The sequence below is a fragment of the Mytilus californianus genome, unplaced genomic scaffold (assembly GCF_021869535.1).
Source record: "Mytilus californianus isolate M0D057914Y unplaced genomic scaffold, xbMytCali1.0.p SCAF_2, whole genome shotgun sequence".
Taxonomy (NCBI): domain Eukaryota; kingdom Metazoa; phylum Mollusca; class Bivalvia; order Mytilida; family Mytilidae; genus Mytilus; species Mytilus californianus.
Window position 1 is genome coordinate 134321377 of NW_026262668.1, and position 22047 is coordinate 134343423.

Sequence of the window (22047 nt, forward strand, 5' to 3'; positions counted from 1 at the left end):
ATCCAAGAAAATGAGGTCAAGGTCATATAAACCAAACGAGAAATACATGTACACCTTACAATCATTCAATACACTAAATATAGTTGACCTATTGCTTATAGTTTCTAAGAAACAGACTTAAACCAAATAACTAAACATTGACCAATGAACCATGAAAATGAGGTCAAGGTCAGATGAACCATGCCAGGCAAACATGTACACCTTACAATCCTTCCATACAACAAATATAGTTGACCTATTGTGGTAGTTTAAGAAAAACTGACCAAAACACAAAAACTTAACACTGAGCAATGAACCATGAAAATGAGGTCATGGTCAAATAAAACCTGCAAGACTGACATGTACATCATAAAATATTTCCATACACCAAATATAGTTGACCTATCGCATATAGTATTAGAAAAAAAGACCAAAACTCAAAAACTTGACTTTGACCACTGAACCATGAAAATGAGGTCAAGGTCAGATGACACCCTGCCAGTTGGACATATACACTTACAATCATTCCATACACCAAATATAGTAGCTTTTTTTTCAAGTAGTCACTGAACCATGAAAATGAGGTCAAGGACAATGGACATGTGACAGACGGAAACTTCATAACATAAGGCATCTATATACAAAGTATGAATCATCCAGGTCTTCCACCCTCTAAAATATAAAGCTTTTAAGAAGTTAGTTAACGCCGCCACCGCTGGATCACTATACCTATGTCGAGCTTTCTGCAACTGAAGTCGCAGGCACGACAAAAACCTGTTAAAATTAGCTGCATATTCTAAAAAAATTTAAGATTTACATAATTTTATGTATTTTATAGGAAAGGCTAATTTGCCAAGTAAATCTGTCATCTTGTTCAACCTTTCTATATATAAGTAACTATGACATAGTAATGATAAGCAATCAGACTGGGGCGGAATATTACATCCATCATCAATACTAGGATAGTGTCCAATCATCATGTTGCTGTTTTTATATTTTTTCATTGCTATAACAATATGGTCAACTTCCATTCTCTGTTTTGGATTAGAATGGCATAGGATTTTTGGAGATTTCTTGGAAAATAATCAAAGAAAAAAATATGCATGGTCATGATAACAAATTGATGGTCTGCTTTTCTCATAAATGATGGATATAAAAATATTCCACTAATATACATATATACTCCTTTCACAACTGAATATAAGCTTAGTTGGTAAAAAATTTTTTTTGGCTAACAAAACAAGTGATCCATCCTGTAGTGATCGAGGCATCAATACAAGCACTGGTCATTGCCATCTATACAATGTTAGAATTAAACAAAAATTTGCATGTAACCTGTTGGGACTGACATTTCAAATTTAAAGTTTCTAAAAGGAAATAAAAAAGATTCAACTAGAATGAACAATTCTCTGACTATGAACACTTGTCTATCTAGTTTTAACACTTGGTTTAAATGATGAAAATAAAGACTCTTCAAGCTTATTCATATCCTTCTACAAAAAATATATAAAAATAACTAACATTTAACAGGTGTTGTCAAAACAAGCTCAATACAGTGATTTACAGTAAATGTATAAAGAATCTGTTTTACCCAAAAATTTAAATTGGTCAGCTTGTTCAACCATTTATTAAGCAGCTATGACATAGCATAAATTAGCAATCAGACTGGGGCGGAATATTACATCCATCATCAATACTAGGATATTGTCCAATCATCATGTTGCTGTTGTTACCTAGCTACAACACTTACCATTCCATACGGTGGGAAATTCCTCATATTTTGGTAGCCCATATTACTAGGTCCTGGACCCATCATACCCATTGGAGGCATACCACCAAACATATTCATTTGTTGCTATAATAAACAAACATAAAATATGCAAATTACAACTTTCCTGCAGTCTACATCTGCGTGACAAAATACACAAATGGTGAATGGTAAAATAGTGGAGCACAAACTGTCAACTATATATGTATTGTATTTTATAGGTGTCATCTATCATAAGTGTCACTTCAGATCACACAATGATAACAAAATAAAACTTGTATCAAAGGACAGGGTGCAATTTTTTGGCCTATATTTCTACTACAATTTGAACTTTTAACTCAAGACTTCTATTTATGTCTGTTTTAAAGTTGATATAATGGAAAATTAAAATTAATGTATGAATGTCTATTGATCTTTCTGAAAAATTACAATGAAAATGCTCTATTATCCCAAATTTCCTGGGGCCAAAATAAAAATATTGTATGTTTGCCCAAACGCGACCGACCCCAAAAAAAAAACGCCGACTCAAAATTCTTTTTTTGACGTTTTTTTTTCGGATTTTTTTCGTGTCCGCTCCTCAGCCTTCGTCATCGTAAAAAACTTAATGTTAGTCGTCTTTGTGTTTGAAAGTAACTGTGAATAAGATTAAAAGAAAGTGTGTAAGAGACGCAGTTAATCGATATTCGATGTTCTCGGTTTTTATCTTCTGTCACAGATTTAACGAACGTAAAGAAGTAAAACATGTGAAAATGGCAGACAGTTTTTTTACGCTGTCGTCGTCTGTACTACTTAAAATAAACCAAAAAATAAAGCCTATTGTGTCTAATAGGCTTTATTGCTTTAACAATAAGAAAACCTGGAATGATGTTTTTGATGAGGTTGCCGATCCTGATGAGATGGACATGCAGAAAACCAATGAAGTCGTTGTTACTGTATCCGACAAGAGTGGGCTACAAACTTTGGAGCCTGACACGAGTGAACCTATCGAGGTTGTACAGGAATTTGACAATGTCTCTACAAAGGTTTGACGGAAAAAAAAGATATACCGTTTTAATATTTTCATGCAAATTCTGATAAAAAAAAAAAAGAATTGCCTACCTACCTACCCACACCCAGTCATCATGGGTCGGGTTTGGGCAAACTGAATTATTTTTAATTGTGGCCTGGTTTTATAAAATCCATATTCAAATGTTTTTCTTAATCAGGTTTTTTTTTTTTAAATAAGCCAACTCACATTGTAACTTTGAGCATCTTGATCGAGACATTTTCTCATTTTTTCACTGAGCAATGCTTCAGCTTTGCTGCATGCGTCTACAGTACCCGTGATTGTGATAACTCTGTCTATGTAAAAATTACTCATGTCTGTGGCACTGCAAAAGAAAGAAAATCAAAGTGCTACTTGAAGGCTTATCCAGTGGTTCAAGGAAAGTAATAACTAGCTCATTTTATTTGACATTTTCCACTATGTATAAAGTATGTAAAACTATCATTTCTTCCACAAAATTGTTTTTTTTTTCCAACCTCAATATCAGTGACCATCATCTTTGATAAAAACATTTCAAATGAAGAAAATCTCAACTTGATTGATCGACGATTGCTTTATGCTGCATAAGCACAAAAAGACTATATCGCGGCAAGAGCTATTTCAAATATTAGAACAAGACATTGTTAAAACGCAGACAAAAAGTCTTTCAATTTACTAAAACTTTTTAAAGCGAAATTACTTATTTACAAATAAATTCACCAATAAGATAAATACTTAAAATCAGTTTAAACTAATACAGCAAATTCATATTTTGGAATATATTCCACTTTCTTTTAAAAATGAAACAATTACTTCAAGTGGAATATTATTAAATAAATCATACATATTATTGCATTACAATCTTTTCTCCAGATATTCGAAAAGTCAATACATTCGATTGAAATATGTTTAATTGTATACTTGCAATCGCAATGTATACATTATGGTTGAATTTCATTTTTTAAAAGATACTCGTGGGTTATTCTAGCATGACCAATATGAAAAAAAATATTAATTATATGAAACATTAGTAACTGACTTTAATTTACTATTCATGGAACTATTCTTTTATTCAATAGCTGATTAATGGTAAACTAACCAATTAAAAGGATGGCCTATTTGCTATCAATACAGAAATCTATGTCATTTATAGTCTTATTAAGAGGAAAGTGTTTTATTATTTCTAAAATAAAAATTTGGAAATCTATCAATTGAGTGCGCATCCCAAACAATCTTGATGAAACAATTCTTGACTGAAACTAATTTTACTTATACCCTTGTTCAGATTAACTATAAATTTATATAAATAAAAGTGTTTACAAGAAAGTCATTAGAAATAATATACAGTCGAACCTCGTTGTGTCAAAAACTCGGATGAGTCGAAGCAATTTCTCGGTCCTGGTAAAATTCCCATTTGATCAATGCATAATTACCTCTGATGAGTCGAACTCGGTTGATTCAAAAACTCGGTAAAGTCTACTAAATTTTATATTCCCGTCAATGTAAAATTAATGTAAATTGACCCCGATGTCTCCAAGTTCGAAGTAAGAATTTTCGAAAAATGGATACCTAAAGATAAAATTCAATCAGAGGTTTTTCTTATGTAATCTAATCATTTTCAAAAAAGATTAAAGCTATGTAAACATACTTGTATGTATAACAGTTAAAATGACATGTTTATGGTGACCGGTAATTAACACCTTTGTTGACTGTTCAAGCAGAACCTTAGTGTGTTGAACATATTTCACCTGACATAATAACGAAACAAATTTAAATGACCCAAGCTAGGAGAATAAATGAATTGTTTGAATTAAAACTCATTAATTACAATAAATAAAAGGATTAAGGCAATTATGATAAATTCATAATAATTTAATGTAAAAGAGACGACCTCATCAGAGACCATTCAGAACTTTTGTTCCGCGAGTGATTTCATAATTCATAGTGACTGACCTTTGTAATTATTTGTGCAGACTTTGTAGACTTTTGATTTTATTTGTTCATGACTTGTATCTGTACTTGTGTGTTTGATTATAAAGGACCAAAACTGGAGATTGAATACACAATCTTAAAGTGTCATATAGAAAAAAGGCACTCTGTTCGAAGTATCTAGTTTACACAAATCACATACTGTATTTCATGCATTCCAAATTTATGACGACACACTCGACTTCGGATGAGTCGAACCTCGGATAAGTCAAATACTTTGGTCCGGTCCCTTCAACTTCGACACAACGAGGTTAGACTGTATATTATACTGGTATGGTATTCTCATTTGTTATTGTATGTAAAATACCCTACCTTGATACAATGATGTGAGCTCCTGTTTGTTCCATGAAATTTTTAATGACATTTCCCTGCTTTCCAATGATTCTTCCACAAACACTATTGGGACATAACACCTTCATAGGATATTCACTGAAAATAAAAGATTTAAATGTATATGCTGCTTAAAAAATTAAACAATATAGACACTTAACTATCTTCAATACTTTTCTTTTTTTGCACAGTTGAAAAATTTTCAACAAATTGTCAATTAGGGCTGTTCTAGAATTAAAGGCATGGAGGGAATGGGAGGGACTCGAATTAAATAAAAGAAGAATGTGTACATAGGACAGATGCCCTCGCTTGTAAATATACAGCAAATTCATCAATTTTCTATTTATAATGGGATATAACTGAAGAACAGTGACAGTGACGCCACAATTAAAATTTGATCGGTGTTTGGTGGTAACAAGCATTGTGTATAAGTTTCATAACATTTGGACAAGGCAAACTAAAGTAAGAGTACAGAAACAACAAATTTGCTAATTTTTCCATTTAAAAAGGGACACAACGTGAAAACGGTAAAAATGACACCACCAATATTTGAACTTGATCTGTGTTCGGTGGTAATAAGCATTGTGTATAAGTTTCATAACAATTGGTTGAGGCGAACTTAAGTTAAGAGAACTGAAACTCATTTTGGGAAGTACAGACGGACAAGGGTAAAACTTATGCCCCCTCCGACGTGAAGGGGCATAAAAATTAAGGGAGGTTGCATTTTCTTCAGAATTTTATAAGAAATTTCATATTATATATTAGGGGTGGTTGGGTCTAAAAATAGGTACCTCCCATCCCCCATGCGTTTAAATCTGGAACAGTCCTAAGAATAAGTTCTGTCAACAATCAAATCCTGGTCAATATCCTAATTAAGCATTTTCATTGTTAGAAACTGTTTTTGTAAATTTTGGCGATGAAGACTAAGAATAAACTCCTCTGAATCAATTTTATAGATAAAAATATAAAGGAATAAAAACTTTTATACATTGACACTAAAAAATGTTCTTCATGTTTTCATTTTTCTTCTTCTAGCACTGTCAAAAATTAGATATGGAATTTTTTTTTCTCGAATTTATACTTCTTTAAATACAATGCTATTTTTTCAACAAACTGTAAGAGGGTATCTTTTCAAATTTTCACATTGTCACCTAGACAGTAATCAATGATATGAGTTCAAACTTAATCCAGTGATCATTTATCGGTCCTTCCTGCACAAATATCATGTGTTCTATATGTTGTGGAAAATACACTGCTGATCGAACTGTCTAAACAGAATGGTCTAAAAGTAACAGAAGCCATTCCATTGAAATAAGATGTACAAAGCCAGAAGGAACTGGAATAACTATTGTCTTCAAAACCTTCAAAGGAAGTCTACTTGATCTACCAAAGATAAATCTGGGGATAGAGGAAATAACATCAGAAATGAGAATGGTTTTTCTGCTCGTCTGAAAATTTTGAAGAATTTCCAAGAAATACCACAGCCAGTCCCCGATAAAAGACCATCACCAACTGTACTGATTGATCTTGCCTGCCAAGGTGATGAGGGTCATATATCTGATTCAGACTCAAGAAAGTATAAGCCCATTCAGAAAGATCCACTTTAAAGGTGTAAAAAAGTATACAACAAGCCTAATAACACATCTATAATCAAGATCAAAGGCATTTTCCTACTAATTTTCAGCAACACATAAGTAGCCTACAAAATTGTTCACTTGGTTCAGAACAAGAAAATGTATTATTAACAGGTATGACACATGATTTTTTTAACACATCCCTTCCATAATATTAATGCTTTCAACTTACAGAGCTCATAAAAACAAAGAAATGGTGTTTAAAATATGAAGATACCTTTAGCGGTTCAAAAGTTGTGACCGAAACAAATTTAAAAAAATAGCGATATTTTCTGCTATTTTTGCTATATATGATACAAAAATGATAAAAACTCTAATTTTAGAGGCTTTTATCTCCAAATTTGTTGCTAACAAAACCTAAATAATATTTTTTCTCTTGAATTGGCTGTAATTCTTTTACTATTTGCATTACCTCCTTAAAAATTTGGCTACCAAGGTAATTTGGCATGCTCTTTCATCTGGCTCTGTCGAAATTGCAATATCTTAAGTGGAAATTTATAGTATTATGATAAAGAGAAGTTTCAATGCATGTCCAAACATATGCACCAGAAAAAACTTTTAAAAAGACAACTTAAAAAATGTCACTTGTGGAAATAAAATATATTGAAACAAGGGTACAACTTAATGTCCCCTCCACTACGGCGGGGGGCATAAAAAGAGGAGCAAAACAGAGCAAAACTACATGTATCTATGTAGAAGACATGCACATGAAATTTTTTACCACTATATAAATACTACAATGAGCTAATTGATCACCCACTTGCTACAATACTTACATAGTTTACTTATGCTAATTGCAGTTTAAACTCCCTGATTTTCACAATTTGTACAGAAACATATAATGATTATGCAACAGATAAACTTATGGCATACAACAATTTGATGTTAAAATATGGTTAGTTTTTCCTTTGTTTTGACTCCAAAGACATAAACAAGTAAAACTGCGAGCTACTGCTCACTGATGATACCCCCGACGAAATATTTCAGTAAACAGGAAGTTGTTCAGTGATGAATCTGAAAACGCATCACATGGTATAGCCGACTTATATAAACCCTGAAACCAAATTTCAGAAATCCTTGTTAAGTAATTCCTGACAAAAATGTGACGAAAATTTTCAACTTGGCTATTGTGTAAAATAATACACGTGTTCGGTAAACAGGAAGTTGTTGAGTGATGAATCTGAAAACGCATCACACGGTGTAACTTACTCATATAAACCCGGAAACCAAATTTCAGAAATCCTTGTCAAGTGGTTCCTGAGAAAAATGCGACGAAAATATTCATGGGATGGACGGACTGACGGATGGATGGATGGACTGACCGAAGGACAGACAGAGGTAAAACAGTATACCCCCACTTTTTTAAAGCGGGGATATAATAATTATCTATATAATGATCAATATAAGGACTCGATACACCTTTGCTTAAATATGTAGTTCAATAAATTCCATTTACGTGCTTAAGTGCCCTTTGTGAAAAAAGCACCCTACTTTGTTTTGTTTTCTGTCAGTTGCAATTTCGAAATCTCAAGTTTGAGTCTGCTAGGAGTAGAACCATCAACCTCCAAACACTCAAGGTTGAAATCCTTTTAATTTGACCACCAAGGATGATCTCAAAACTGTAACAATGCAACTATATCTATAAGGTTTGTCAGACGGGGGCAGAATCTACTACATTCATGGTAATCAGCAGTCATTCCCATAAACACACAAAACCTTTTTCACTAGAAATGAAATGAGATAAAGATTTTTTGTTAATCTAAATGAAACAATCAAAACAGTCTGAATTGCAAAGTGACATTGATAAGGCTGATTCTGAATGGTTCTGTTTCTGATCACACTGCTAATGTGAAGTTTGCCTTTAGCTGTTATAGAGAATATGCTATATAATTCAATATTTCTACTGGTCTATTATCTGATCATAACGTCCAATGAAAATATTGTCAAGTAGGATCTTGTATAATGTATGAAAACATGCAGATAATTTGTGAGTGATTTTCTGACATTTAACCTTACCCTTTGTTTAATGACTGTGCTTCTTGTTGTACAACCTTGTAAATTTCTTTACATGCCTCTGTACAACTTTCAGGACTGCCTTTTATTGTGACTAACTGAAATGACAGATCATGAACTAGTCCATTTAATAACAAAGATTAAGGCTTTTCACAACAATTTGGGAAAACCTGCTTAGATTAATCAGAGGTAGTCTGGATTGTTAACATTTGTAAATCTTTCCTTCTAATACTGGTAAACTTGCAGTGAAAAGCCTTACTGTGTACATAAATATAATGAAATACTATCCAACAATTATTGTCACTAGAAAATCTGAATAAAGTAAAAATTGTATTATTCAAACATGGCAGATCCAATATCAATTACTTCAAAAAATATTGCGAATTGATGCCACTTTAAATGAAGTTTGTTGCATTTAATCATTATAAAAGTCAAAAACTAATTGAATACTTCTTCTGACCCCACAAATTCAATTCATACTAAATGTTATAAAAGTTGGTTCAAATTCATCATAGTTATGGTTATCATATACTGAAAGTGCCTTCCCTGGGTACAATGCATGTTTTAATGGAACAGCCAAAATCTTGTATCTGAATATATGTATTTTGTCTTGAATATGCAAGAAATACTTGCCACAACAAAAATCTAACAAACCATTGCTAAATTCCCTTACTAAATCAGATTAGTTATGGTGAAATTATTATAGAAGGATGACAAAAGTTTGAGCTGTTATACAGAACTATGTTGGATGAAAGGGATTATCCAGCCTATCATAATTTTTAAATAAGAGCTAATTTTTAAAAATAACGGACCCACCAAGAGTTATTGGTGTTTTGTCTTTAGAAAAAGACATGATAGATTAATGAACAATATATTAATGTGTCATGCATAATGAGAGTGTGTTCTTAACATTAACCACCTCATTCTTACACTGCACTTGTACAGCCAACCACAATAATATTTGATCAAATGAAACTTCATGGTAGTGGACTGTAATATTATATACATAGTATGCAAATATCCCCTCAAATAAATTCAATCAGTAGAATATTATAAACAAGTTATTGATTCAGCCGATTTTGACAGCTAAAATGGTTAACCCAACATTAAATTAAGCTAGAAAAAATGTCCAATTTTGTGGCATGTATGAGATATCAACTGAAACCAGTCAGGTGCAAACAAACTTTTTAAGACAAATTCAAAATATTTGTATAAAACCTATGATAAAAAAATAATTTCTGAGATATATACTCTTAGCCCTGGGGCAAAAGGAGGTGGACAAGGTAATTTACACCTTACAAAATCATTGTTCACCATCAAGTATAGCTTCTTCAAGCAGTAAAGACCTAACTTGGAAAACTAAACATAGATGTAAATATAACTAGAGCAAAATAAAGAGGTTCAATTTAGGTGAAAACAACTTCCTGACAAGGTCCAAGTATAAACTATATCTACCTGACAAGGTCCAAGTATAAACTACATACATTTGATTACTATTTGTGAAAGAGGAGATGAAATATAAAGGTGTTTGTTATAGTTAAAGCTGTCATAGAAAAAGTATTACCCTTGTTGAATCAAATAAGACTTATAAGCCATCGAAATCCTGTAAAAATTAAAACAGGGTTTCCTTGCCATTTGCCACTTATAAAAAAATCTTTTTTTTCAACAATTTTTTACGCAGGTAAAAAATCCAACCAAACACATTCCAATTCCTTCTTGGTTCAAACATGAAATACTGTAATGGTGTTATTTTAAGAATATCTGACAAAGTCTCAATTACAAAAATTTCCCCCAAAACCATTAGGTTAGGTTTGTGAAAAAGGAACAAAAGAGTAGTATCAAAACTTCCATTCATATATAACATAATATACTTGGACCAATGTCTACAAGAAATATAGATATTTGCTGGTAAAGGTGTGAGTGAAGCTAGTAGATATATACATTTTTTTATAAGTCTCACTACTGTGCGATACAAAAGATGACAATACACAATTAGGTGCTCATGTCCAGTCTATTAATTGATACAATCAAGAGTATTTGCAAAGCAAAGTTATAGAAAAAGTATTATATACAAATGTATGTACAAATTTCATTTACATATTATTAGAGCTACCTTTAAAAATACTGTTTTTGAACTATGTATACTATACAAAAATATTTATTTTTCTATGAAAATTCGTGTATTCCCCCTCCCCAATTTAAGTTTGATCTTGTACATACATTGTAAAGAATAAAGCAGTATATAGGTAGTGGTGATATATATATTTGTCACTTACTGTGTCTGATGACAAGTGTTCTCTCTTATGTATATCAACTCTGAAAATGTAAGCAAAATCAACTTACTGTTTCTGAGGAAATGTTTTCTCTCCTATGTATATCAACTCTGAAATTAAGGAAAAAGTCAGAGGACTAGTAATAATCACATCTAACTATGTAATCACATCTCCTAGCTATGTAATCACATCTCCTAGCTATGTAATCACATCTCCAAACTATGTAATCACATCTCCAAACTATGTAATACATCTCCTAGCTATGTAATCATATCTAACTATGTATGCTTATTTGGTAGTTCTATTGTCCATTTAAGAACTTATAAATCAACAATGAACCACATTCTTTTTCACACAGTGTTAAGCTGGTACAACACTCATAGTTGATGCTGTTGATGTTTCTCATGCGACATAACTTCAGATTTATGTTTGATTAATGATTTGTCAATATTTATTGCTCAATGCATCTACATTTTGCTAAAAGTTTTGACTCATTGGAGCACTGCAGAAGACTTTCTGGAAACTGTTAACATGAAGTACAGCAATAAAAGCCCTGTTACTTTGATATACTTATTGCACTTAACCCTTTCACCGATAGCTGCCCAGACAGAAGCTACTCTGAGACGATGGCTTCCCTGGCTACTATTACTCAAGTGGGAGATCTTCATAATAAATGTCAATAAAAAGTTGTCTGTAGTATTTTGTGTCTTTATTTCATTCACTAACACCATGTTCACAGTTTTGTTCATGTTTTGATAATTTTTTCTTCATAAAATATTCAAATTTTGAAATTTTCGGCATTATCTAGGTGAAATTCTCAAAATTCTACTTTTTGACCCAAAATCGTAATTTTTTAACCCAAAACGGCAAAATTTTGAAAAATTTAATGAGGCTGTACAAATTCCTTACACTGAACGATGTCCATTCCAAGTGTTTTGTACATAAAACGACATTTTATGTCAAAAAAGTATACTAGTTTGGCTTCAATTCTTCAAAAAAAAATGTTCCCTCATTTTAAATTCTCGTAAATTCAGTAAATTTCCTCTGATTTTGACACGGTTTTCAACAAACGGAAGCGCCATGTTTACACTTTCATCCGGGTATTTAACAAAGAAAGATAACTCATGTTTGCACTGTTTTGAGCGGGAAATATAAAAGAGGTATTCCGATCCCGGTAAAACGGGACTCATCGTCAGCTGTCTGAAGCGTGAATCCCGGTAAACCGGGACTCATCGGCGAAAGGGTTAATAACATGTGCATTCACCCGTATTCTTTCTTTTGAACAAGATTCAAATTTCCCCAAGAGAATTTGAATAAAAGTATAATTTTCCTTGCACCATACCTTGCCCTAGTCTGAGTTGTAATACCATGAATTGTCTGCCCTTGTCGTCCTATAACTGCTCCAACAAACTCACTTCCAACCAACATTCTAACAAAAAGAAAGTACACATAATGTATACAACAGTACAAATGTTTCTAATAATTATTTTTTAAAGTTTTACATGTCATTAACAAACATTTATCATTAATATTATCAATGCATTTTTTGCAATAACATTGTTTCAACTCATAATTCATAATGCAAATAGTCAAATGCATTGTTATGATAAAACACTTACTACAATAAGTAGCATTTTCTAATCAGAAGATGTGTGTATGAACCCTGTTAAATGGGTTGTCAATTGCCACTGTTTTATCTGGCAATAAAATGCTGCTATTGTAGCAAATGTTTTTCACACAACTGTTCCGAAGAACATAAATCAAGCTTAGTTTTTGCTTTAGTCACATGCTGTATTTACTGAGATTTTGAAGAACAAAAGACAAATCGATTTTATTTAAAACTTCTGGGAATCATGGACCGAGAGTTAAAATGTTGAAATTAAAGAAATTTAATACAGGTTATGTAGGGGAAACTTAATTTTTACTTATTGAGGAAAACATTAAGCAATTGAAGTGGTTAAAATATTAACGAGAATAGTTTTTCATAAATACTTCCAAAATACCAAATAAAATAGGGGTCTTGGGCCTTATTACCTTGAAAATCCGAAACACTCAATTTGTCCTATAAAATTCAATATAATTATCTACCCTTAATTTAAAGAGATTTTTTCTGAAAATTTTAAAATACACTTTACGACTTAATTTTTTGATAGTAAAATCTTTAAATCTAAAGTATTATATGTTTCTGTTGTATATTGAATGATACTTGATATATTTTTAAACCCAAAAAGTATATTTGTAACATGCCCAGAAGAGATGCTCAGAAAAACCCCCCGATCAACCTTACTGCTAAATAGTTTATATTTCATCCTGATTTCAAAAGGCTGTATGTAAAAAATTTGCACAAATTTTTTTTTTTATCTTCTAAATTATCATATATTTTTTAATAAGTGTCATAGACATGACATTTTTGATCTGGTGGATGCACAAAGTGTGATCAAATGATAATTTAAGATTTATGATGGTTAAATTTCAATATTTAATATTGTTTACATATTTAGTAGGTATTATATATTGTGATGCAGATGACATGCAGTACCTCATTGGAAATTCTGGTTGCCTGTTCTGTTGTTGATTTTGTCCATTCATTCTCCTTCTGTTGTTGTTCATTGGTGGTCTGTTGTTAGCAAAGTCTACTTTCAGCATTCTATCCTGGAATTCAAATCCATTCAAACCAGCAACAGCTCTGTAAAAGGAAATAAAATCATCATTCATTCCATAATACTGCTAAAAAAGCAAATCATGCATTAACCATAAAACTTACTTCTTAATTGTCATTTCAGCTTTAAAATGCAGCAACTCTCTTTAGAGTCAATTATATAAAATCAAGCAACAAAAGCAATACAGTCTCCCCTTGCAAAGTGTAGTGAAATGCTGTTGACTAACACAAGAGTAGTTGTTTTAAAAAATTTCATGCACCTGTGAAAAAAAGCATGAATCTAGTCTTTGGATAAATTTTTAATGACATGTTACCTCTATCTTGGACATTTGTCATCTTAATCTCGATTGTATTATATCATCTCATTATTTAACACAATCAGTATGATAGCTGAGTGTGTGAATCATCATCTCATTATTTAACACAATCAGTATGATAGCTGAGTGTGTGAATCATCATCTCATTATTTAACACAATCAGTATGATAGCTGAGTTTGTGAATCATCATCTCATTATTTAACACAATCAGTATGATAGCTGAGTTTGTGAATCATCATCTCATTATTTAACACAATCAGTATGATAGCTGAGTGTGTGAATCATCATCTCATTATTTAACACAATCAGTATGATAGCTGGGTGTGTGAATCATCATCTCATTATTTAACACAATCAGTATGATAGCGGAGTGTGTGAATCATCATCTCATTATTTCACACAATCAGTATGATAGCTGAGTGTGTGAATCATCATCTCATTATTTTACACAATCAGTATGATAGATGAGTGTGTGAATCATCATCTCATTATTTCACACAATCAGTATGATAGCTGAGTGTGTGAATCATCATCTCATTATTTTACACAATCAGTATGATAGCGGGGTGTGTGAATCATCATCTCATTATTTAACACAATCAGTATGATAGCTGAGTGTGTGAATCATCATCTCATTATTTTACACAATCAGTATGATAGCGGGGTGTGTGAATCAGTGTTTTTATCTATTTTGTTTTTATATACTTGTAACAAGTATTGTGATTAGTTAATAAAAGTTCATAGTTTATAAATAACTAAATGCCAAAAATTTATTAGGTTTTCCCAGATTTTCCTGATAAAACAACACATGGTTGTCATTGTGATCTAATATGGAATAGATGTTCAATTTAAAGTTGGTCAAACATTTATATTTACAAAAAAAACTGAATTTAAACTTTCTAGAAACTAGGTCATAGTCGTCCTTGAACATGGCTGTGTGGTCAGATTTAACTATCGCCTGCCCAGTGTTGATTAGGATGACAGGTCCCTTGAAATCAGTACCTGTAGGTAATTAACCATAAAAAAAACTAACTTACTGCCTTAATTACATGCAGGTTACAGTAAATTTCACAAGCTATCATAACTGAAATAACAGGAAATGGATTTAAAATTTGATTGGAGATAGACTGAGAGACATCAAAACTATAAGGCAATATTGGATAACTTTATTGAAAATCTAAGGTGACTTTTTCTCTTTCACACATTTTGAAGCGAAATCAAGTTTCCTACAAGCAAGAATGTCACTCACTTCAAATGGTATGGTGAGACCTGATTATATGTTACCATATACCCAAGTAAGGTTGTAATCTGATACAAAGATTTTGAGTTCGCATCCAAAAATGTAAAATACTAAATGACTGCTGGACTGACTGACTGGTAAAAAAAAGGCCAAGAGGCAGGAAACAAGTATATATTATGATTGGCCTCAGGACTAAAATAATTTACAAATGTTTGAACACATCTCTTTTTCTATTATTACAAGTTAGTTCCTGCATCCCATCTACATATTGCATAGAAACTGTGCAACATGTCTTTTGTGAAAAAGAAAAATTAAACGTGTCTCTCTTTCACACTTAAAATTAATTCATAATATTTGCACATGCCATTAAATTAATTAAAGCAAATTTTGCATGAAAAATTTTGTGATATTTCAATTTTAGACCAAATATGGCCTTTCAAGCCTTTTCCTTTTTACATTCATACAAAAGCTAAATATTGCTCCTCCACACAATATACCTACTGTTGAGCCTGTTCTGGAGTCTCAAATGTAACATAAACCAAAGCTTCTGCACCAACTAAAACAGAATAGAGAAGATTAAACCTCTTTAAGCCCCAAGTCAATCTGCATACTATTTAGGAGAGATAATAGATTTGATCCATGTTCATTTAATTGTAATCTAACTTTTGAATTATGAACTAGGCCAACAATGGTTACTTTGATGTAAGTATGGACTATTCCATTAAAATAGGTGGGGGATCAAGTCCCCCAACAAACATACCTTTTGAATAATTGTACACATCAAATGATCATACCACCAAAAATAACCCACAACCCATCTCCAAAATTACACTTCCTTTCCTACCCTCTCACATCCATTTTAATGGAATAGCTCTATGTGAAAAGTCAAGAATTGTTGTGCAAAATATAAAACATTTGAAAGTGCAGAAGACATATTTGACACATTGTTTAAAAAAAATCAATTTGATGGTGTCAAGAAGAGAAGAATAAGAATGTTGTAAGTTAAAGTCTTATTTCATTGGCAAGCATACTAACAATCAAAAAGTTGACCAAACTTTAAGTTCATAATGACCAGTATGAATTCCTAAACAGGCAAAATAGTTCTGTAAGTACTCACAAATCTTTTATCGAAGCTTAATTTTGTGCATTTTATTTGTTTTATAAGTAATAAAGGTTATTATAACAAAGTTTATAGATATGTAAACCTTACTTTTCACTCACAAACATTAACATTGAACCTTCAGACTTCATTCTTGTAGTGAGTCGATCTTACTTTACATAAATTATTACACATTAACTCCTTCATGATAACCTTTATTACTATTATCATCATTGGCAGCAGATATAGCCATATGTAGCATGTAATAGTCAGAGATTAGACATAAACAAGTCTTTTTTTTGTTTTGGACTTCCAAGAAGTCAATTTATGCTTTATTATAAAATGTGTTTAGAATTTAAGACTTGTTGAAGTGTCAGAGAAAATGACAAACTTGTTGTTTAGGTCAATTTATGTATACATTATAAACAATAACACTCTAAAATATTTGGCTTTGTAGCCAAAGCACATCACTTGTGACAATCAAAATTTTCCTAGAATTAACAAGGAGCTATTTTTAAGTACGATCTGATTGAGCATTTTTTCCTGGCATCTAGGTTTTTTGTTATCTATTTTCAGGTTATATTATATGGGTTGCATTAGAAAGTGAATAAACATATACATATTACTGTCACTCATATTTTTCTTCAGAAGACAAAACATTGCCTATCAATTTTGTCACAATTTCATGTTGATTCTTTTTTTGACTACAAGATTTAAAAAAAGTCAATATTCACATTTTGATTAAGGTTAAATAATGCTTGCTTAATATTAATTGACTTGTTGAAAGTTTTTGTTTTAACATAAAGGGAGAGAACCCATGAAACATACAAATTTAAACCTTTACAAGTCAAAAACAAAATTAGACTTACTTATGTCTGAGCTCTGACTGTGTAGTAAGCACACTGTGTTTTACAATGTACATAAAATGAGCTAAGTATACTAAGGCTTACAATTCATAAGAATTGAAGGCAGTCCTGTATATTAGAGATTCAACCATGGGTAGTTACCATCATTATTTCATAAAAAATATTAGGCCATGAACAATTTTGACAAGATTTATGACGTTTTTGAAGACAGTGTGGGATATCATTTTTTTGTTTGCATGGCTTAGGCCAAAAAATTAGATAACATGTTTTTTATCTAGGGTTTCCTTTTGTAAAATTATGTGGTCAGTAGGTCAGTTGTTTTTGTCACAAGCCTGCATATATAGTGTTATCTCCAAATTCAGTTCAAATTTTATACAAACATGTAATAGTGTTTTGCTGAAGTTCTTTTAATCAATGAATATAAAAGACAAAACAGCTTATATCTTGGTGAAAAAGTTTTAAAAAAAAAATGATCCTCATAAAAATATCGAGGGTTGGCAATCAAGATGAGAATGAGTCAGGAAGCCCTAAACACATACCTTTTTATTTATGGCCTTAATTACCTTGTTCACATTTCACTACATTTCCAAAGGGAGACACAAGACTTTCTGTTTCTTCACGTGTCACATGAGAAGGCAAGTTTCTGATCTGTATTTTGTTGGATGGCCTCCTTAAAATCAAACAAAAACCCACTAAATAAGAATGTAAAATAAAGGCTCACCTAAATATTGATTTTATATCCTTTTTTTTAATCTCCCTAGACCACTCATATCCAAACAAAATAGAGCATAATTTTTTTTTATATATACTTCAGAACAAAAGAAATACACCAACTCCACAAGTTTCTTGTGATCAAAATTTATCTTGCATAAAACTTTTAAAAAGAGATTGAAAAGAGCCAAAATGTTGACACAATATTTCAGGATTCATTAACATAAAAATATGTGAAAAAAAAACCACAATTTTAATTTTTACTTAAAAAAAAACCCACATTTTCTTTCTTAATCAAATTTCTTTTCTATTGACCAATTTCAAATTTAAATCTCAAGACTTGATTTTTGATGGGTTTTTTTTTTTATGAACTCCCAAGTGTTGCCAATAAAACAAACATTTCACTGAGCACTTATTGATAAATTTTAAGGTTAACTTAAAAGTATACTAAACATTTACAAATTTTTGGGAAAAAAACCCCACAAAATTATGAAACTACTGTATTTGGGAAGAAGTTGTGTCTTATTTGTGTTGTTGTATAGATACATGTATATACATTCTGTATGTGCCTGTCCCAAGTCAGAGGAGCCAGCTGTAATACAGTGGTTGATGTTTGTTGCTGTATATCATATTTGTTTTTTTCGTTCATTGTTTTGTACATAAATCAGGCCACTAGTTTTCTAGTTTGAATTGTCTTACATTTGTCATTTCCGGTTGGGACCTTTTACAGCTGACTATACGCTATGGGTTTTGCTCCTTGGTGAAGTCTTTAAGTGACCTATAGTTGTTAACTTCTATGTCATTTGGGTCTCTGGGAGTGTTTTCTCATTGGCAATTATACCATTTTTACTTACTTTTATATGCTCATATCTGAAGTTTTCACTTTAAACCTAGCTCCCCTAGTTTTCTAAATAACAACCTAGTCTTATATTGCTCAGAAAGCCTTTTGGAGCTTCCTGGGTCAGTGAAAAGTTAAAGACCTAATAATAGGAAACATGGACAATTTCCCCCAGCACATTTCTGTCTCAAAATCAATATAGATCCATTGCCAAGCAGATAATTCATACACCATTTTTTTTCATCAATATGTACATTTTATTACCCAACTATCCTCCTGCAACACAAATGAAAAGGAGCTAATTTATGCAAATATGATGGCATGCACAAAGTTTGAAGATGAAGAGACAAACCTTGATGATATGTGCAGGTCATATGCACAAGTTTACTACCATATTTCAATGTGCACAAAATGAATAGTAAAAAGTGAATGCATGTAGCCGAACACAAAGGGTTGATGGGAACATCTGCTTGATCTATGATTTTGACAGAAACTTGCCTCCCAAAAGTCTTGGATGGCAATTTCCATGTTTTCTACATTGATTGGGCTCTGATGTCCTAGTTTCAACGACTAAAAGGTCTATGAAGACATTTTTCAACCTCAAATTCATACCAGGAAGTCACTACATAAGCGAACCTGCAACAGTAGTTTTACAGTCTGAACTATATATATGTGTACATGAGATCCTGTACCAGATTTTTGGTAAAAGTTGTTGAAGATAAATTTGTGGTATGCACCAGTTTAAATTAAAACTAAATTTACTGAAAAACTTTCAGGTCAGTAAATTTTTAAATTAAATTTGACCAAGATCAGGAATTTCAAATCAGTATTGACTGGCAAATATATGTATACAGTATAGCCTGTTTCCAGACACTTGGTTTTAATCTGTTCAATAATTTCAATGGAGAAGTGTTTAAAGAAAAGTTTACAGATCTCAGACACAAAAAGATGGAAGGGAATTCAGGGTCCCTTTATGTAAAAATTTATCAATTGTTTGTTTCTTGCTGAATGTCCAAGCCGGTGCAAATTTTTGCAAGGGTTTTCTGCCACCAGTCTATATCCAGTCAACCCTTAGGGTTGCTAAAACTGAAAACTTGATACTTGGTACCAATAAGACTCTGTTGAAGGTCTTATTTTACTCTGTATTAAACCCTCACTGGAGTCTTTGTTGAATGTCTTATTTTACTCTGTATTAAACCCTCACTGGAGTCTTTGTTGCATTGGTAGCTATGATCATACAAATACAGATTCCAGTCATTGTCAGTCTGCCTACAATTCATGCTCAAGACATATTTGCAAATATCAGATAAAAAAAAGTTATACTAATGGTACAGTTGGTGACCAGCTGATGACTTGTTCCCTAATTACAAAATAACTATACAAAAACTTTTACCTGACCTAAGAATATCCATAGAACTCTTTAACACATTATTCCACATACTGTCTTGCTGTGACTCAAATGTTTTATGTGTATCTTTTTATCTAAAGCAGTTCAGACCAAAAAAATCATATAAACTTATTTTCTGTTGCCTGAACAACCCAATTTTAATCTCGAACTCCAATACATTTAATTGACTTGTCAAAAAAGATTCAAGAATAATCATTTTTGTCCATAACATTAGCAATTTCAATATGTCCAATGTCAAGAATGTGCATGTGTGAATTACCAAATGTGTAAGTGATAAACAGGATCTAACTGACAGAATATAATTTTATGGATATTTTTTTATTTAATTGACCTTCCATCAATCTTTTTAAAAGCAGCAGGAAACACCCATACAATGTATACTTTTTGTGCCCCATTTAAATTTCAAATTGGTCCAAAATTTTACCAAACAGCTTTAGTAAAGCCACAGAGAAAGTTTGGTCAAGTTTCTCACCTGTTGTACCTTTTATGAAACAAATTGTAATTGTGTCTGGATTTTTAATGAATTATAGGTGGAGTGAATGACTTTACAGTCAAGTCACAGTTATAAACAAAGAATAAGATGCTATAATGTAATATACCTACTGATCAGTACGGTCAAGTTTTCACTTAGGTACTGTTCAATATTGAACTAAACAGACAGCATAACTCCACAAGGGCACAAAACAATGTTCAATGCCACATTTTTTGTTTAATTTGTTTTCTTCAACCAACAGACCTGGATACTGGAAGTCTAACTTCACCTTATCAAGATTGCAAAAAAAAATCTTTAGTTTGTGTGCTGCATCGAAGTATATAATGTAGATAATCAGGTTTTCTGCATATGTATGTAGATACACATTTAAAAATCAAATTTTCAGTGGTGAGCCACACTTTTCAGCTTTTTGAGGCAATATAGTGCACACTAGAAAACAATTCATATGGCAGCAAGAGACCAACATGTTTTGATATCTTAAACTGATACGCTATTTTTGGTATCCATTAGTGTGATTTCCTTATACAAAATTATTGTTTCAAGTTATTCAAGCTTTCTGTAATTACATGTCAGGTAAAACATATTTATGTCATGTATAACCTGTTATGTCTTTCCGAACCTTTTCCACGACCTACAGGATTTTCACATAGACTTTTCAGATCATATGATAATATATATTAGTTTACTAACCTTCTCCTGGAGTTAGATGGTTCCACCTGCATGACGGATCCCAGCAAATTATACTCTATAAGTAAAATAATTTTCTATCAGTGGTTTATAAAAAAAAATAATCAATTAATATTGACAAGGCAGTGAACAAAATATGATAGGTAAAAAGGTAAATAAAATTGAAATGCATTTCATACTTAAGAAAAACAAGAAATGAATGTAACAGGATGCTGTTACGAAGTCTCCCAAACGAAGCTCCCATAATTCGTAATTCCCAGGGTCGCCTGACATTGGGCAACATCCATTGAAAATTGGTTTGGTCCAGTAAAGTTATATGCATTAGTGATGCCTGGGGACTAACCTTGTATATCATTCAAATCATCTTGGCATGACAAACAAGAATATATATGGTTTAGGGGGGGGATCTCAACCATTTACAAGATACTAGAATATTGGGGGTGGGGAGGAACCCCTGGGGACTGGCCCTATACGTCATTCAAATGTTCATTACATGACGAACAGGAATATATATGGTTTAGGGGTGGCGATCTCAACCATTTACAAGATATTAGAACATTGGGGGTGGGGGGAACCCCTGGGGACTGACCGTATACGTCATTCAAATGTTCGAGACATGACAAATAGGAATATATATGGTTTAGGGGTGGGGATCTCGACCATTTACAAGATATTAGAACTTTCTCAAATGACAGGGGGTCGGGATGACCCCTGGGGA

The 22047-nt window shown here is 32.1% G+C and overlaps 1 protein-coding gene across 4 annotated transcripts in view; it reads right to left on the reverse strand.

The window, feature by feature from the left end:
* Positions 1-22047, reverse strand: part of LOC127731100 (insulin-like growth factor 2 mRNA-binding protein 2) — a 40785-nt gene that overhangs the window by 12961 nt on the left and 5777 nt on the right. Inside the window, exons 3-12 of one of the 4 annotated variants that reach the window (XM_052239961.1) lie at positions 21333-21387; positions 17756-17862; positions 15729-15783; positions 13550-13696; positions 12353-12439; positions 11014-11053; positions 8741-8835; positions 5073-5189; positions 2982-3117; positions 1730-1834 (exon numbers count right to left, since the gene is read on the reverse strand). In XM_052239961.1, the coding sequence (XP_052095921.1) occupies positions 1730-1834; positions 2982-3117; positions 5073-5189; positions 8741-8835; positions 11014-11053; positions 12353-12439; positions 13550-13696; positions 15729-15783; positions 17756-17862; positions 21333-21387 (944 nt within the window). Of the gene's footprint in view, positions 1-1725; positions 1835-2981; positions 3118-5072; positions 5190-8740; positions 8836-11013; positions 11054-11080; positions 11121-12352; positions 12440-13549; positions 13697-15728; positions 15784-17755; positions 17863-21332; positions 21388-22047 lie in introns of all 4 variants that reach the window. The other 3 variants (XM_052239963.1, XM_052239962.1, XM_052239964.1) reach the window with 3 other exon arrangements.